The following is a 16,185-nucleotide window of genomic DNA, read 5'->3' on the forward strand; positions in this document are numbered from 1 at the left end:
TAGTGAAATAAACGGTGTGTGGTCTGTGCTGGTCCTAGCACACTGAAAGGCTCCAGAAATAATAGTCCCCAGTCTGGAGAATTCATAGTGTGATTGCCTTAGCCTAGGCAAGGGACTGAGTCTGTCTTGGGTCAGGTGATCTTCCCTCGCCAGTGAGCCAAGACTAGAGGGTAAAGTCTCTGGTGTCAACAGGATTGCTGAGAACTTGAGAAGGCTAGCAGGATGATGAGGCCAGACTCCTGGCCTGTGCCACGCGAGGCCAGAGAAGAGGAGAGAACAGTACCCTCCAGGAGACACAGGAGAGGACGGATGCTCCCCAAAAAGCCTGTCTTGGTTCCCCTTCCGCAGCTTCTGTTTAAACATAATTTCCTATATTCTGTCTTTCTGTCTGCCCGTCTGTCTGTCTGCCTGACTGCTTCGAGACAGGGTTTCTTTGTGTTACCCTGGCTGTCCTGGAACTTACTCTGTAGACCAAGCTGGTCTTGAGCTCAGAGATCCACTTGCCTCTGCCTCCAGGGTACTGGGATTAAAGGCATGCATTCCCACCTCCCGGCTGACTTCTTATATTTTAAGCTTTGTGGTTTTTTTCCCTCCTATCTGTAAAATGTAGACATGTTCCCATTCCTTCAAGTCTATCCAACTCCAAGGCAGCTGTGAAGACAGTCAATCGACATTGCCTATGGATATTCTTGGTATAAAGGCCACACGGGTGCATGGGATTTGTCGTGTGCTGAGGCCACACGGGTGCATGGGATTTGTCATGTGCTGAGGCCACACGGGTGCAGGGGATTCGGCGAGTGCTGAGGCCACATGGGTGCATGGGATTCGGCGTGTGCTGAGGGACAGGGAAGTGAGCTGCATTGAGCTGTTGAAACAGAGGTCTCAGAGAAGAAAAGATGCCAAACCTGGATATATTCAGTGACATGAGGATGATGAAAAGGTACAAGCAGAGCCTGGGAGCGAGGAGGGACAAGCGACTCGTGTAGACTCCCTGGGTGTGGGTGCAGGCTTTGGCTTCTGTCTCTTCCTGTGTGTGGGCGAATGACTCTTTCTGTAAGGGCTTGGGGAGATCTGTTCTTGACTGATTAGCTTCTTTCAATCCTGACTGTCCCAGAAGTTTACTGTACAAAGTCCTACTTTCCAAGATTAAAATGTGTGATTGGCTAAGAGTAGCGACTGGATGGAGTCTACCCTTATCACATTTGTCCACGTGGGTTTAGACAGAGGGAGACCATATCTACCCACCAGTATTAGGTTTGTAAAGGTCACTTGGGTGCATCTTCAGAGAATGACATGTGGGCTGGGGGCACCTGAAGCTATGTGGGCTCTAAAATGGCATCAGACACAATGAAGACAGTATTGAAGGATTCAACATCGTTCAATGGCTCATTTATTTATTCAGCGGGCACATGTCAAACATTTGCACTGAATTGGTACCATTCTAGACCACAAGGGCCAAGGCATTAGGTATTCAGGAAAATCAAGTTCCATTTAGACTAGAGAGAGAGTTCCAACCAAACAACATGATTACTATCCTACTTCCTTTCACAGACGTCTGCTGTGGACGGAGAGAGAAGACAGGAGCCCAAGGTGACTCAGCCAGCTGCACGGCCACACGGCAGTCCTTTTCAAACTTGAGCATGCATTGCAATAATGTGGGGGGGCTTGTCATGATGCTGATGAGCCTCAGGGCAATATCCGGCTCGGGTTAATTTTCCTATCTAGGAGGTTCCTGGAGTGACAGTGATTCTGTCAATCTGAGAGCTGCACTTTAAGACTCAGGGGTGTACAAGTCCGAGTCTTGAAAGATGAAAACTCGGGTCAAGGGGAAAGGATAACTGACTCAAAGTGATGGAGGCGTGACTCAGCATCAGCGTGAGTTTCGAGTATTTGGGAGACTGGTGTGCGTTGAGTGGGGAAGGGCAAGTAAGTAGGGCTCACCTTGATTATATTAAAAAAGACTGAATATTAAGCAAAGAAACTTGAACTTCATTCTGTATGTATGGGGTATGGGAAAACACAGGAGGGTTTTGTTTTTTTTGTTTTTTGTTTTTTTTTTGGTTTTTCGAGGCAGGGTTTCTCTGTGGTTTTGGAACCTGTCCTGGAACTAGCTCTTGTAGACCAGGCTGGTCTCGAACTCACAGAGATCCGCCTGCCTCTGCCTCCCAAGTGCTGGGATTAAAGGAGTGCACCACCACCGCCCGGCTCACAGGAGGGTTTTAAGCAAGAGGATATGTTGCTATTTAAGCCTCCGACAGAATAAAGCATCTGGGTAAAGGGATGAGGTGGGGAAGCATACGACTATAGGTGTTGATACCATTCATAGCCAGACTAGGACTAGACCGCCCTACTGAGCTGGATGGTGTCACAGTCTTTGATTTGTAGCTCTGAAAGGCTGCAATCATCTTCCAGTTCCTCATCCTTCAACATCAGTACCTGATCCTCTATATGAGGCCCTCCAGCATCTTCAATTATCTCCTTCAGGTCGTAGATGGTATCATCAGGGCGGATGGCATAAGGCTTGCTCTGGCCACTGGAATCCTTCACAAAGACCTGGATCTCAGGAGGAAATGTCTCCAGCACCCGGACGGTCACCTTCGAGAATATTCTGTAATCCGATAGGGTCTTCTGGCTGCTGAGCAGTTGCCTTTCCCCTTGTGGCTCCTGGAAGGAGATGCGTAGCTCTCCGTGGGTGCCATTTGTCCTCTTGATCTCTGCCTTCATCTCGCTGATGGGGCTATAGGGGTCTACCGAGAGGCTCCATGTCTCTTTTCCTCTTTGCTTCACTGTCACCTGAATGTCCCGTGCTGTCTGCAAGAGAGGTAAGAAAGAGCAAGGGTATCTGCATGTTAAGAAGTGTTTGTTTTGGGGCTGGAGAGATGGCTCAGTGGTTAAGAGCTTTGCCTGCTCTTCCAAAGGTCCTGAGTTCAATTCACAGCAACCACATGGTGGCTCACAACCATCTGTAATGAGGTCTGGTGCCCTCTTCTGGTCTGGTGCCCTCTTCTGGCCTGCAGGCATACGTGTAGACAGAATATTGTATACATAATAAATAAATAAATATTTTTAAAAAAAAAAGAAGTGTTTGTTTCCTACAGAGCTTCTCCCTTCTAGTTTCTGATAGAATTTACCGTCTATCATGTATAGAATTTATCATCTATCTATGAGACAAACTGGGAGATGCCGAGCGCTGATATTAGACAACAGGAAAGCTGCTTGGCCACCCTAGGCTCGGAGTCCCACTCAGTCCCACTGTGTTCCTCGACTTAACCCAAACCGGAGCAACAACTGGTCTCTAAATGATATTCTTCCTGCATGAAACCATGCAGGATCTTCGCCCATCGTGGGCACACAGCAGTGTGGGCACACAGCAGTGTGGTATTTATGGAAGCCTGGGGATTGTAGTGATGTAATTTAATGTTTATGCCTGACTTTAGGATGACCGTTCCAGTGTAGCCAGTGCCATAGCAGAAGTCTTCTGCCACAGGGTCATAGAATGCTGACGTATTTGCTGAAAAGATGATTTGCATCTGGAACGGTTTCCTGGTAGGCTGCATGAGATAACTAGCCCTCATCAGTCACGGTTCTCGGTTGGTGGAATGTTTGAGATTTAGAAGGCGTGGCCCTGTGGGAGGATACTAGTATATCACTGGGGGCAGGTTTGGGGAGTTCAAAAGCCCCCAACAGTCTTTGCTCACTGTTTTGGCCTCCTGCTTATCGTTGAAGATGTGAGCTCCAACCCCACGCCTGCCTGCTGCCACACCTCCCTGCCATGATGGAAGACTTATCCCTGTGGACTTGTAAGTGCAAACAAACCCTCCCTTCTGTCAGTTGCCTTGGTCATGGTGTTTTATCACAGCCACGGAGAGGTGATGGAAACAGGTTTCGTTCTTGTATTTGGTTAACACAATTCTAGTATAGGCCCCTTGAGCTCGCATGATCAATATTACCCCATGTCATGCTCAAAAGTGCCCTGATTTAGACTCCATGTTATAGGGCGACGTCTTCTGGATCTGTGTGTATGGCTAGGGAACTGTCGGGAAGAGAATTCAGTAAAGGAGCAATCCACTGAAAAATAAATAAAACGAAAATACACAGAGACACAGGCATGTACTCCTGAGTGTAGGCCCTATTTCAGGAGTGGACACATGAGGTTGACAAGTGACTGCCTGGGACATGGGATTTCTGAGAAACTGGGAACTGCGATGGAGGGAGACGTAGGTGGGTTATGTTTGTTTTGTTTTTGCTTGCTTCCCAAGAGTCCCTTGGTTTGGGACATTCTCAGCCACTGAGACTTGATGGCCATGTGGCAGATCCCTGTCAGACCCTGTTGTCTGCCTTGCTTCACTTGCTGTGGGGTCACCTTTGAGGACAGAGTCTGAATTTTCCTGCAGAAGATGAAAAGTGGGTCAAGGGATGGAATTTATGCGGGTTTGGCAGGTCAGGAAAACAGCTTCCTCTGTACTGAATTCTGACTTAGTACACAGATAGCTGTCACCTATGGGAGCAAAGCCGTCCACGGGAAGGCTGTGTGGCTGGTCTGTTGTCTGCAGTGGGTTGTAGGAGCTTTTGTTTTTAAAAAAACATTTCACATTTAAATGTGAAATTTAAATTAAATTAAACATTTACTATTTAAATAGCAAAAAACCTACATTGATAACCCACCAAAGGGGCAAGGATTACTGTAGGAAGAGCCAATGGGTACGGGTATCTCTGTATTGACTACAGGACAGGGCAGGTTGCCTGCCTCTCTTACAGGTCAAAGACCGGAGACCTAGACATCTATAGAGGAGAAGAAGGCTGTGACACCTAAATGTATTGCCTGTCCTGGGTGCTGAGAGACGAGCTGCAGGTACTCCCTGTGAGTGCCGATCATGAGACTATACCGTACCGGTACATCCCAGCTCCCTCTGGGGTCTTCGGTCCGGCAACAGGCCTGCCTCAGGCAGTAGGAAGCTTCTCTGGCCACCAGGTCCCATCCATTTCTACTTCCTAGGTTGTTGGTGGGGTCAGCTGGGTCTAGGATGATGGGCCTGGGGGAGAGAACGGAAGCAGGTCTGTGTTAAGGTCAGGATGCTGGCCTCTGGTATTTGTGTCTGTGAAATCATAAAGAACGTTATTGTTAAGTTGGGAGCGTAGATCCCAGACCCCAGCCCCTTGCATCTATCCTAGCCCCCAGGCCTGAGAGTTGTATTGGTTCAGACTCCAAATCCCAGCATGCCAGGTCCTGACCCCTTCCCGGGTCGGGACCACTCCCACAGTGTATTTATTTGAGCTCCCAAAGGAGAAACACGTGGTCTCTTTTCCTTCCTCCTGGTGGTCGCGTGTGGCCTCTGGTCGGTCTACCCGAGAGCACAGGAATCCCATTAAACCTGGGTATTTCTCAATTTGGCTTGTTTTAATTTGGCTTGATTGGGATTTTGTGTCGGCAGAGAGCTCACGTTAGGAAAAATTCCTAACAATTATAATGGTAAATTGTCATGTGATATTTAAGCTCCCTAAAAAGCTGACCCAAACATGTGTCTCAAAGTGTGCTTCCAAGACTCTTTGTCTTGGGTCCAGCTGTTCCCCACCCCCCACCTGCCACTCTGTGACGGGCAAAGGGAAGCAACAACAGATTGCTTTTATTCTTGGACCTTGAAAACAGCTGGAAGGGGAACCATTTCCGCCCAGAGGCTATCGTTTATCTCTTGCTACTGTGGGGACAGAAAGCTGAAGTTCAGTCACGGCTGAGACCCGAGACGTGGGAGGCTCACCCGTGGAGAGAAAGATCAGCTGGGTACTCCTGATGCCCCCCTCACTGGTTACATCTGTGGGTGTTGCCTTTGCTCCCTCCTGCTCAGGCTACTCCAGTCATCTCTGTGAGCCCCCGACTTGATGATACTCTGCTAGTGGCTGCTTCTCTTTATGGGCAGGCGTGTAGAGAAGGCTAGAGCCACTGTGACCTTGAAGGGAAAAATCGGAACTCGACAGTAAAGCCTGGGGAAGGCAGGATTGAACAACTCACAGAAAGAGACCTTGGCGATGTAGCCGCACTTAAGTTACCTTTGAATGTTTTCGATTGCAAAAGCCACTTGAGTCCTTTTGTTTTTTCCAAGACACTTCAGTCAGGGCTTCTGCTCCCTAAAGCCATAAATAATATGGTTGAGATACTCACCGGTCTCTCCTCAGCTGTTCTTTGAGAAAGTCTCTGACGACCTGGTTTTGGAAATCGTAGTACTTAGTCCAGTATACGCAGATGTTCTGGTAGTCTCTGAGGAGCTTCATCACGGCTACAAACCCTTCATCCAAATTGAAGCTTTCGCTGCTGTCTGTACCCATTTCCCAGGCGTAGATGGTCAGTAGCTCCAGGGAATATTTTGGGGGCAATGTTACTCCTCTATTTTTACGTCTCAGGTACTGGAAAAGGAGGGGCAAAACATGAAGGAAGGTGGCGGAGGAGGGAGGGAGGAGGGAGAAGGCAGGAAGGAGAGAGGGAGGGAGAGAGGGAAGGAGGGAGGGAGAGAGAGAGAGAGAGAGAGAGAGAGAGAGAGAGAGAGAGAGAATATGTTCTTGATGCTCTAAGAACTTTTGGGTTCCTCTGTTGCTTTATGTGACACAGCCATGAAATGGTGGGACCTAGGGAGACCATCTGCATATCGATCCATGTTTTTGAGTTAGAATGGAGAAGGCAATGTTACCACATAGTAAATACAGGAAATAACTGAAAAAATCTAAAACATACAGACATCTCAAGACAGAATAAAATGAAAGAAGAAAGGGAAATAATGTCATCAAATGTTTAATTCCTCCTAAATTCATTAAGAAATTCATGGCAGTCTTTATTTTATTTGTTCATATATCCTTGGAGAATTCCATAGCTATATACAATATTTTTTTTTTATCATATCCACCTTTGGTACCCTTTCAACTTCTCACCCCCTCAGATCTTCCTCCTCCTCTTTCCTTCTTTTTATTTTCTTTATAACCCATGAAGTTCAGTTGGAGCAGCCCTTGTGTGCATGGATGTGGGGCTGTCCACCAGCCAATTCCTGAGGAGAAAACTAGCTCTCCCTCCCCTGGCAGCCATCCACAGTCAGAAGCCTCAGCTCTTCCCCACTGAAGCCTGCCCAGATGCTGACTGGCTCAGTCTGGCCGTGGTATCATGCAGACAGCGGACAGTGAGCGCCTGAGCTCAGGGAGTCTGTCATGTCCAGGAGACACCATTTCACAGTCATCCCCCTGATCTCCAGCTCAGAGCCCTGCCTCCTCGTCCAGTGTTTCCTCAGCCTTGTAGACAGGGAGGATAGAGATGTCCCACGTGGGGCTGGGTACTCCCCACTGCCACTTGTTCTCAGCACTGAGCCTGTGGCAGCTGCTGTGTCCTAGGGGAAAGGGATGCTCCGATGGCAGCAGAGAGTTGCATTGTTCCCTGAGTTTAATGACAAGTGTTTAGAAGACAATTTGATGCCATGTTTATTGAATAGAACAACAAGAGTAGATTCTATTTAAAATCCAGGTGATGTTTGAGACAGAGTCTTGCTGTGTAGTCTAGGCTAGCCTGAAACTTGCGATTCTTCTCCTTCAGCCTCCTATGTGCTGGAACTGCAGGTGTGCCCGGTGTGCCTCGCCCCCAGTGATTTTTCTCTTGTGTGAGTATTGTATGCATGTGTAGGGGGTGTGCTGGCCACACGTGTGGAGGTCACAGGCCAACCTTGGATGTCAGTCCTCACTTTCACCTGGTAACAAAAACAGTAGCTTTTGGCATAAGAATAAAGGATAGCCAAGGGTTAAGGATGGAGCTTAGAGGCTGACTATCATTTATTCAGTAAGAAAAGGATACATAATTCAAAATGTGATGTACAGCTTATTAGTCATTTGGAAGAAAATAAAAGCATTGCCAAAGTCATGTCATATACAAGAAGTTCAGCCAGGCAGTGGTTGCAGGAGGCAGAGGTAGGCAGATCTCTGTGAGTTTGAGGCTAGCCTGGTTTAAAGAGCGAATTCTAAGACAGGCTCCAAAGCTATGCAGAGAAACCCTGACTCAAAAACACCCCCAAAATTATAAAAAATATTAAGTGGCTATAAGGCTATAAAGTCACATACTCTCTCTCTCTCTCTCTCTCTCTCTCTCTCTCTCACACACACACACACACACACACACACACACATTCAGTTGGAGTTGCTGTTATGAGCACGGATGCAGCATATCACCACACTGATATGCACACATGCATACGCACAAAAAATTTTAATACATTTTTATGCTGTTTGAATTTTTTATGATGGGTCCATTGCAATATTCAAATAACCACCTCTCTCTCTCTCTCTCTCTATATATATATATATATATATATATATATATATATATTGATTGATTGATTGATTGATTGATTGATTTCCTATGGAGAGAGAGGGGTGGTTCAGATAAGTAACCAAAATCTATCATACGAAGTCAGAAATATTCATCTGCAGAAATCTGAGCCAGGGAGAGGGCTTGCTGGGTAAAGTATTTTCCATGCAAAGGTAGTGACCAGAGTCCAGATCCCCAGAAACCATGTAAATGCTTGGTGGATGTTGCAGCATGCCTATAATCTCAGTACTTGCGAGGCAGAGACAGGGGCTTCCTGAAGCAAGCTAGTTAGAAGGCCATATAGTCAAGCCTAGGGCCAAGTGAAAGACTGTGTCCCAGTATATATGGAGATCAAGGAGATTGAGACTCCTGACATCAACCTAGGCCTATATACACATACACATGCGCGTGCACGCACACATATGCGCACACAATACACAAACACACATGTACACACACATATACAGACATATTCATGCATTCAAGTGCACACACACACACACAAACTTCACACACAATACATATAATTTGCAGAAAAGGAAATCGCTATGTTCTTAAATTATGTGCAAATGTGTGTCTGCGACTGGGTATGTACATGTGAGTGCAGTGCCTTTGGGGATCAGAAGGGGGCATTGGATTCCTTGTAGCTGGAGTTACGGTAGTTGTAAGCTGCCCAGTGTGGGTATTGGGAATTGAACTTGGGTCTGGTGCTAGGGCAGTACATGCTCTCAACTGGTGAGCCATCTCTCCAGTCCACTGAGTTCTTAGAGTTGGCCTACTTAGAGCCAGCAGGTGGATGGTAAATCTATGAAATCATGTGCAGCACAGATGGGAAATATCTGCAATTCATGCTGTCTTACAGTTGAGGAGGAAATGACAATGTAAAATGTGCACATGACATAAACAGATGGTGTTCTCACATTCCACGCCAAAGGTCAACAAATGTCGTGTTTGTTTAAAGGGTGGACCACAAACGCAGTGAGATATCATGATTCCGCTTACCTAGTCTTTTAGGGTGAGCCATGCAAATACAGACAAAAACTAAACGCGGAAAGGCAGTCACTGCATCATTATTGGTTTGCCCCGGGACTGCGTGTGAATTTCAGTGTCTTCCTTATGCATTCTTAGACATTGTTTTTATAATGAGCCCTTTGCAATATGCAGATAACCAGAAAGAATGCTGTTACGAAGCTGTCTGTGACTGCCGAGGAGCACACATTCTAGGGTCAAGCACACTTTTCAAACCTCAGCTCTACTTTCAGCTCAGTTTCCTCATCTCCAAAATGAGGGTAAGAACACACCCACTAGGAATTAGCTAGATCATGATGTAAACAGAGGCTACTTTTTCATTTCCTGGCTGCCCAGACCCAAATAATCACACAGAAACTATATTAATCAGGTATATTTCTAGCTAGTTCTTACATCTTAAATTAACCCATTTCTATTCTGTGTATCACTATGAGGCTTCACCCTACTACTAAGTGTTATTCTTTCGGTCCCTGCCCTAGCCACACCCACTCCTTTTTTACCTCTGACCTCCGCTGCCATCTCTCTCTCTCTCCTATTCTCTCCTGGTGTACACACGGGGCTTTGCCTCTCTCCTCCCTCTCTCTCTTTCTCTCTCTCTCTCTCTCTCCCTTTCTCTTTCTTAATAAATACTTATGGCTATTTTCTGTGTCTATGTGTCTGTTACCCACCACCACTGCCAGCGCGCTGTGTGCCCTCCCACTCCGCCAGCCTGCCGGGGATCTTGCAGGGACCGACAACCGTCTCTGCCGGGCTAGCAGCTGCGCAGCAAACATCTTAGAAACATCTTAAGAATAAAAGTAAAGTTCCGGCATCTGTGTCTTTGATTCCACCTATTCTCTCTATATATAGTTCTGTTCAGATTTCTGCCTGGCTTTACTCTGCTAAGCCACTGGCTGAAACGGCTTTATTTATCAACTAATAAAGGCAACACATATACAGAAGGACATCCCACATCATCATGGGCCATAGTATTTCATAGTGGTCTCTTTATTATTGTTATTATTGTTATCAAAATGCCACATATCTGTGTGTTCTTACTAGCAAGCATTTAGCTGCCCTTGGGGAAGGTGTCACTGGAAGGAGGAGGCTCTAAGCAAGACACAAACACCATTGCCGCAATAATACTGGGTCTGATACTGTCCGGGGCACTGCAGGTCATGAGCAGACTCCATTTATCCAGTTTTACTCACTGTTTATCCTGCCTCTTATCCACTTTTCTCATCCCTGCTCCATCTCTCTTGGTGGTGCTGAGGACTGAACCCAGGGCCTTGTAAATCCCAAGCAAGCTCCCAGTCAACAAAAAACATCTCCAGCCCTGTATTTTTTTTCCACTCCTTAAAAAGTGCCCGACTGTGCCCACTCTCCCCTCCCTATTCTCCCAGCCCTTACCTGCATGTACCAGAACTTCACCAGCCGGAGGAGGTTCTTCAGTTTAACCGGGCGGCTTTTCACAAAATGTCGCTGCAACTCTGTGAAGCTGGGCGAGAATTCACCAGGGTAGCCCCTACTCTTTATTAGCTCTTCATAGATTTCTGGGTCTGGTTTCAAGTCTCGGGAAAAGGGTCCTGGGAGGAGAAAGTTACCTGGTGAGGAAACTGCAGCTCTTGAGATGGGAAAGATAGGAAAGCCTCTCTTCCTCCCCTCCTTCATTCCCCTTCAACCCTTTCTCCCTCCATCTCCTCCTTTACAGGCTTTAACCCTTCCTCCCCTCCTTCACCCCCCTCCAATCCTTCCCTCACCCCTTCATTTCTTCCCCCATCCCTCCCTTTCTTCCTCCACCCCCTTCAACTCTTCCTCTGTCCCTCCCTCCCCTCCTTAACAGGCTTCAAACCTCCCTCTCTCCCTCTCCTCTTTCATTTCTCTCCATCCCTCCCTCCCTCCTCCCTTCTTTCCCTCCCTTCTGTCCTTGCTCGACAGGGTCTCTCTGTGTATCCCAGGCTGCCACTGGGCTTATGACCCACTTGCCCTGGCTTCCTGAGCATGGGGATCACAGTCAAGCTCATAGAATCCTCAGATCACCTCTGCAAAGAAGGGAATTTAAAGGCAACCATGGGAAATTGCCACTTTTGTAACTCACTTGTGGGCAGATGCTGTCAGTTCCCATGATTCTCCTTAACATTATCACACACACAAAGTATAAAATGCTAAGGGACAAGAGCCTTGTTTTAAAGATGATTTGATCAGGCTGACTTCAGAATGACTTAGAAGGTTGTTTGACCTGGTGCTTCCCAGAGGGTGGGTAGGGATTCATTTCGATGAATCCCCTTTCCCCGTGTAACACTGGGACATGGGAACCCATGTATTTATGGAGGGACATACATCTTCACGGTACACGCCCAGTCCCACCACCCCACTAAAGAGCACACGCTATGATTTTTCCTTTCCCTGCCCTCTCCCAGAAAGAGGAGACCCCAGAACCATTTCTCTGAAGTCAACCCACGATAGTAGTATGATGGTTTTTTTTTGTTTTTGTTTTTGTTTTTAACTTTTTGCTCTTTTGGAGGCCTGCCACCCAGCTCCCAAATAAACCACACGGAGGTTTATTCTTTGTTATAAACATATGGACTTAGCATGGCTTGTTTCTTGCCAGCTTTTCTTAACTTATATTATCCCATCTACCTTTTGCCTCTGGGTTTATGGCTTTTGTAAATCTCACTTTCTTACCCCATGGGTTGCAGCTGCGTGGCTGGTCTCCGATGTTCTCCTCCTCCTCTGGCTCCCCTTCCCAGGTTTCTCTCTGGCTACCAGCCCCGCCTATCCTTTCTCCCGCCCTGCTATTGGCCTTTCAGAGCTTTATCAGACAATCAGGTGTTCTAGACAGGCAAAGTACCACGGCTTCATAGAGTTAAACAAATACAACCTAAACAAAAGTAACACACCTTAACATGATATTCCCCAACAACCCACAACTGGACTCACCCAAAACATCATAAGCCGGGAGAACATCCATCGGAATGATGTCGTCACTCTTCCTGGACTGGACCTTTAAGGTCAGGGAGCGAGGGATCCGATTTCCCTCTCTGGGTTTAACCACAGTGATGTTGTAGGCCAGGCTTTTCCTGCAGTGAAGCAGCTTGCTCTCAATGAAGTTGATGATGGATTCTCGGTTTCTCGCCTGATGTTTGAAACTGGAGAAGCAGCTCAGGAACAGAACCATGTCCTGATCGGATCTGTGGTTCAGCGTTGTCCCCTTTCCCGAGGAGCCTCCCTGTGAATGAGACACTGCTAAATTGACCTACCCTGAGTTTTGGTGCTTGGAGGTTGAGAGGTAAGCCAAAGGCATTAATGGTAAGTTCCCTTCACAACCCTTAAAAGAAGTCACTGGGCTGGTAGCAGTGGACAAGTCTTTTACCCCAGCACTCAGGAAGCAGAGGCGGATGGGTCTACGTCAATCTGAGGTCAGTCAGGTCTACAGAATGAGTTCCAGGGCAGTCAAAGCTAAGCAGAGAAACCCTGTCTCAGAAAAGCACACACAAAAGAAAAGCCATCTGTCCCCCTTATGGAGACCTTTGCTTTGACATCCCTAGTCCCAAACTGAGAAATCCAAATGTTCTGAAACCTCAAACTTAAAAAAAAAATAAAAGCAACACCTTTTATGTGTATGTTTTTTTTTGTTTTGTTTCTGGGTTGTTTTTTTTTTTTTTTTTTTTTTTTGCCTGCATGTATGTCTGTGCCCCACACGTGTGCCTGTCATCCCCAGAGGCCAGAAGAGGGTGTGGGTCCTTTGGAACTAGAGTTATAGATGGTTGGAAACCACCATACGAGGCAAACAGCGTATGGACGTCAGAGCTACCTCCCCAGCCCCAAACAAATCACTGTTATAAAGCTATAGTGAAACTCAATACCATGTTTGAAAACAAGATGAGAGGGCACGAATCTCAGCGCCTCCTTCTTCCCCTAGACAGTGCCTCACTAGGTAGCCAAGACAGGCCCGACAGTCATAACCTGGTAATCCTCCTGCTTCAACCTCCCGAGTGCTGGGGTTACAGGTGAGGGCTGCCACACCCAGCTCTGTCAGGTCCCAGAAGCAAAGAGGTTGAGGGAGCACTAGACCTGGTAGCGGTCAGCCACATCAGAGGTTTGGAGGCCAGAACACAAAAGGATGTGTTGTAACTTTTGAGGCAGCTGCAACAGCTTCAGTTTTGATCTCGAAAGCCGTTTTTGTTGACAGCTCTCACTAATCTTTGATGTCAACTGTCTGTTTAGGTTCTTCATAGACCAAAGTACTTTCTAACCTCTGCGACCATGCATGGCTCAGGGCTCCCGGATAAAGCCTGACTTACTCCAGTTAATGTAGGATGTCTTTCATTTTAGCAAATTGAAGACCATCGACATTTCTGATCCAAACAATCTTGAAAGTTTGTGCTTTTTTGGCAGAAAGGACTCTTTCTAAGAAGATGCTGCATTCCTTCCCCACCCCCCCAGAGTCCCATTGAGTCTACCACGCACTGTCTTTCTAGGTAGTTTCTAATAGAACCAATGGCACCAACTTAGGAGAACAGTAGGTTTCCTTTATGATCTCAGAGGTGAAGTCGTATTTCTTAAGCAAGGGAAGGCACACACACATTTCATGGAAACTGGTGACTGCTCCATTCCGAATCCCGAATTCTCACTGCCCCCTCTGTCCTTCAGCTTTGCAGACTAATTTTATGCACAAAAACCTTTTCTATGCTTTATCCATTTATTGCTTATGATAAACACAACTAAAGGAGGAGACTGAGGCTCAAATGGGTGATGTGTCACATCTCTCAAGGTCACTAACCCTGTTATGATGGTTTTGTCTCTTTAAGAGACAAGCCACGCCCACTCCCTGCCTGCAGCCTCAGACCCCGACCTTCCCTCTTCCTATCCCCTCTCTGGGAGAGGCAGTTTCTGCCTCCTCTCCTCTCTTTTTCTTTCCCCCTCTCCTTTTTCCTTCCCTTCCATAACCCATCTAATAAATATCTAACTTAATTTTACTCTGTATTGTGTGTTTATCCATCTCTCTCGCTGCAGTCACATGGGGCCTGCTGCATGGTCTAGTGCACCATCCCTGCTTGGGACTCCGGCAGCTTGTAGCAAACCCATCTGTATGGTGTGCCTTTGTGTCTGTCCCTTGCCTACCTGCCGCCTACGCAGCTAGTCACCGGGGACGCCCAGGGGACCAGCCACCTTCGTTTGTGAGGACCCGCAGCAAATCCATAACAAACCCCACAGAGCAGAGATGGGATTTGAACCCAGGACCATTTGTGCTCACCTTTACCACCTTAAGCACCTTGATTTCTTGGCCCAGAAGAAACTCATCACGGAAGCATTGGTCCCGAAGGAACCCCTCAATTCTATCCCAGGCATCCTGCCCTTCCTCTTTCCAGTCCCTCTTGGGCTGCAGGCAGTGTTCCAGGAAGTAGTCCAGCCTGTCCCCAGGAGTCTCGTACAGGTCGGGGATTGAATCCATCACTGCAGGATCAACCTGTCCCTTGGAGTGAATCTTCTTGTGCTTTTGCTCAGGGAGAAATGTCCCGCCCTCCCCCAGATAAACGCTGGGGAAGGAGCTGCAGCATGGAGAGACTAGTCTTTGCTTCCAGGGTGGAGAAGGGCTGAACTCCCGGATGTCTCCGCCCTCCGCTCTGCTTCTGGGGAAAGGAAACCAGGCTTTCTGAAGAATGGAAAGTGAAACCGCTGGGAGAAACAGTTTCATTTCTTCTAGGCCTGAGGAACAGTTGCCAGTGCAGAGGAAGTCCCAGGAGTCTCCCTAACAGGCTCTGTGTGAGCACGGGATGTGTCTTCTCAGCAGGCCCAGTGGCAGCGACTGGCTAGATAACCGCATCTGCCGAGTGATCTGGCAAACTCTTTTATTTCAGTCTTAATTACTGAAAGTGTCTGGAGCAAGAGACGTAGTTACACATAGTTAGACTGAGGGTCATTTCACAACACCTACACTCCCAAGTTCCTAACGACTGTCCTCAGCCTGCCTCCCCAAGGCTGCTCACAGGTGTGACAAATCTCAGCCAAGGTCACATTAAGTCTTGAGGGACAGACTGTCCAGCTGCAGGGCAGATCAAGGTGGCATCTCTCCCATGTCCCCAGCTGTCCTGAAGATGTGAACAACAATATGTTGCTCTTGGTCCCTGCTTAGAGACCATCAAGAGGGCAATGTGAGGTTCTCCTCTTATGCAGACCTGGGTCTGGTTATCTTGAGTGAGTGGTGTCACTGGGTTCTGGTTATCAAGTGCAGCCTTGGAGATAGTGGGGGTTCCTGACTGAGCTATTTCTTCATGTCTAAAGGCATCATTTTTTGGGGGTTTACTCATCACACGTAGTAACCCTCATATCATATCACACAGTAAATGTAAATTTATACATACTGTCTTAGCTAGGGTTTCTATTTCTGCGACAAAATACCATGATGAAAAAGGCAACTTGGAGAGGAAAGGTTTTACTTCGTCTTCCAGACTGTCCAAAGTGCAGGGAAGTCAGGGCAGGAACACAAGTCAGGCACCTGGAGGCAGGAACTGGATGAGGGCCGTGGATGCGTGAGTGCTGCTTATTGGCTTGCTCCTCACGGTTTGTCCAGTCCGCTTTCCATTCCCTCCAGGACCACCTGCCCAGGGGTGACAGCAATCGACTGGGCCCTCCCACAGTAATCATTCATTTAAAAAATGCCCCACAGACTCGCCTGTGGGCCCGTTTTCTGGAGGCATTTTCTCTCTTCTCAGGCGACCATAGCTTTTCTTGAGGTGGGAGGTACTTGAAGTATTAGCATTGCTGCTATGAAGGGTTTACTAATAAACGTGCTTATGAAATATGAATGACACAAAGTAGATCTTAGCAACGGGAACACTGCC

The 16,185-nt window shown here is 47.3% G+C and overlaps 1 protein-coding gene across 1 annotated transcript; it reads right to left on the reverse strand.

The window, feature by feature from the left end:
• Positions 1-2,180: 2,180 nt before the first annotated feature.
• LOC130870917 (2'-5'-oligoadenylate synthase-like protein 2) lies at positions 2,181-14,930 on the reverse strand. The gene is made up of 6 exons (XM_057763875.1): positions 14,598-14,930; positions 12,281-12,569; positions 10,751-10,926; positions 6,158-6,399; positions 4,892-5,033; positions 2,181-2,811 (listed from the first exon to the last, which is right to left on the reverse strand). Exons 1-6 carry the CDS (start codon positions 14,793-14,795, stop codon positions 2,338-2,340), a joined length of 1,521 nt encoding a protein of 506 aa, XP_057619858.1. The 5' UTR covers positions 14,796-14,930; the 3' UTR covers positions 2,181-2,337.
• Positions 14,931-16,185: the final 1,255 nt, after the last annotated feature.

The sequence above is a fragment of the Chionomys nivalis genome, chromosome 3 (genome assembly GCF_950005125.1).
Source record: "Chionomys nivalis chromosome 3, mChiNiv1.1, whole genome shotgun sequence".
Lineage (NCBI taxonomy): Eukaryota > Metazoa > Chordata > Mammalia > Rodentia > Cricetidae > Chionomys > Chionomys nivalis.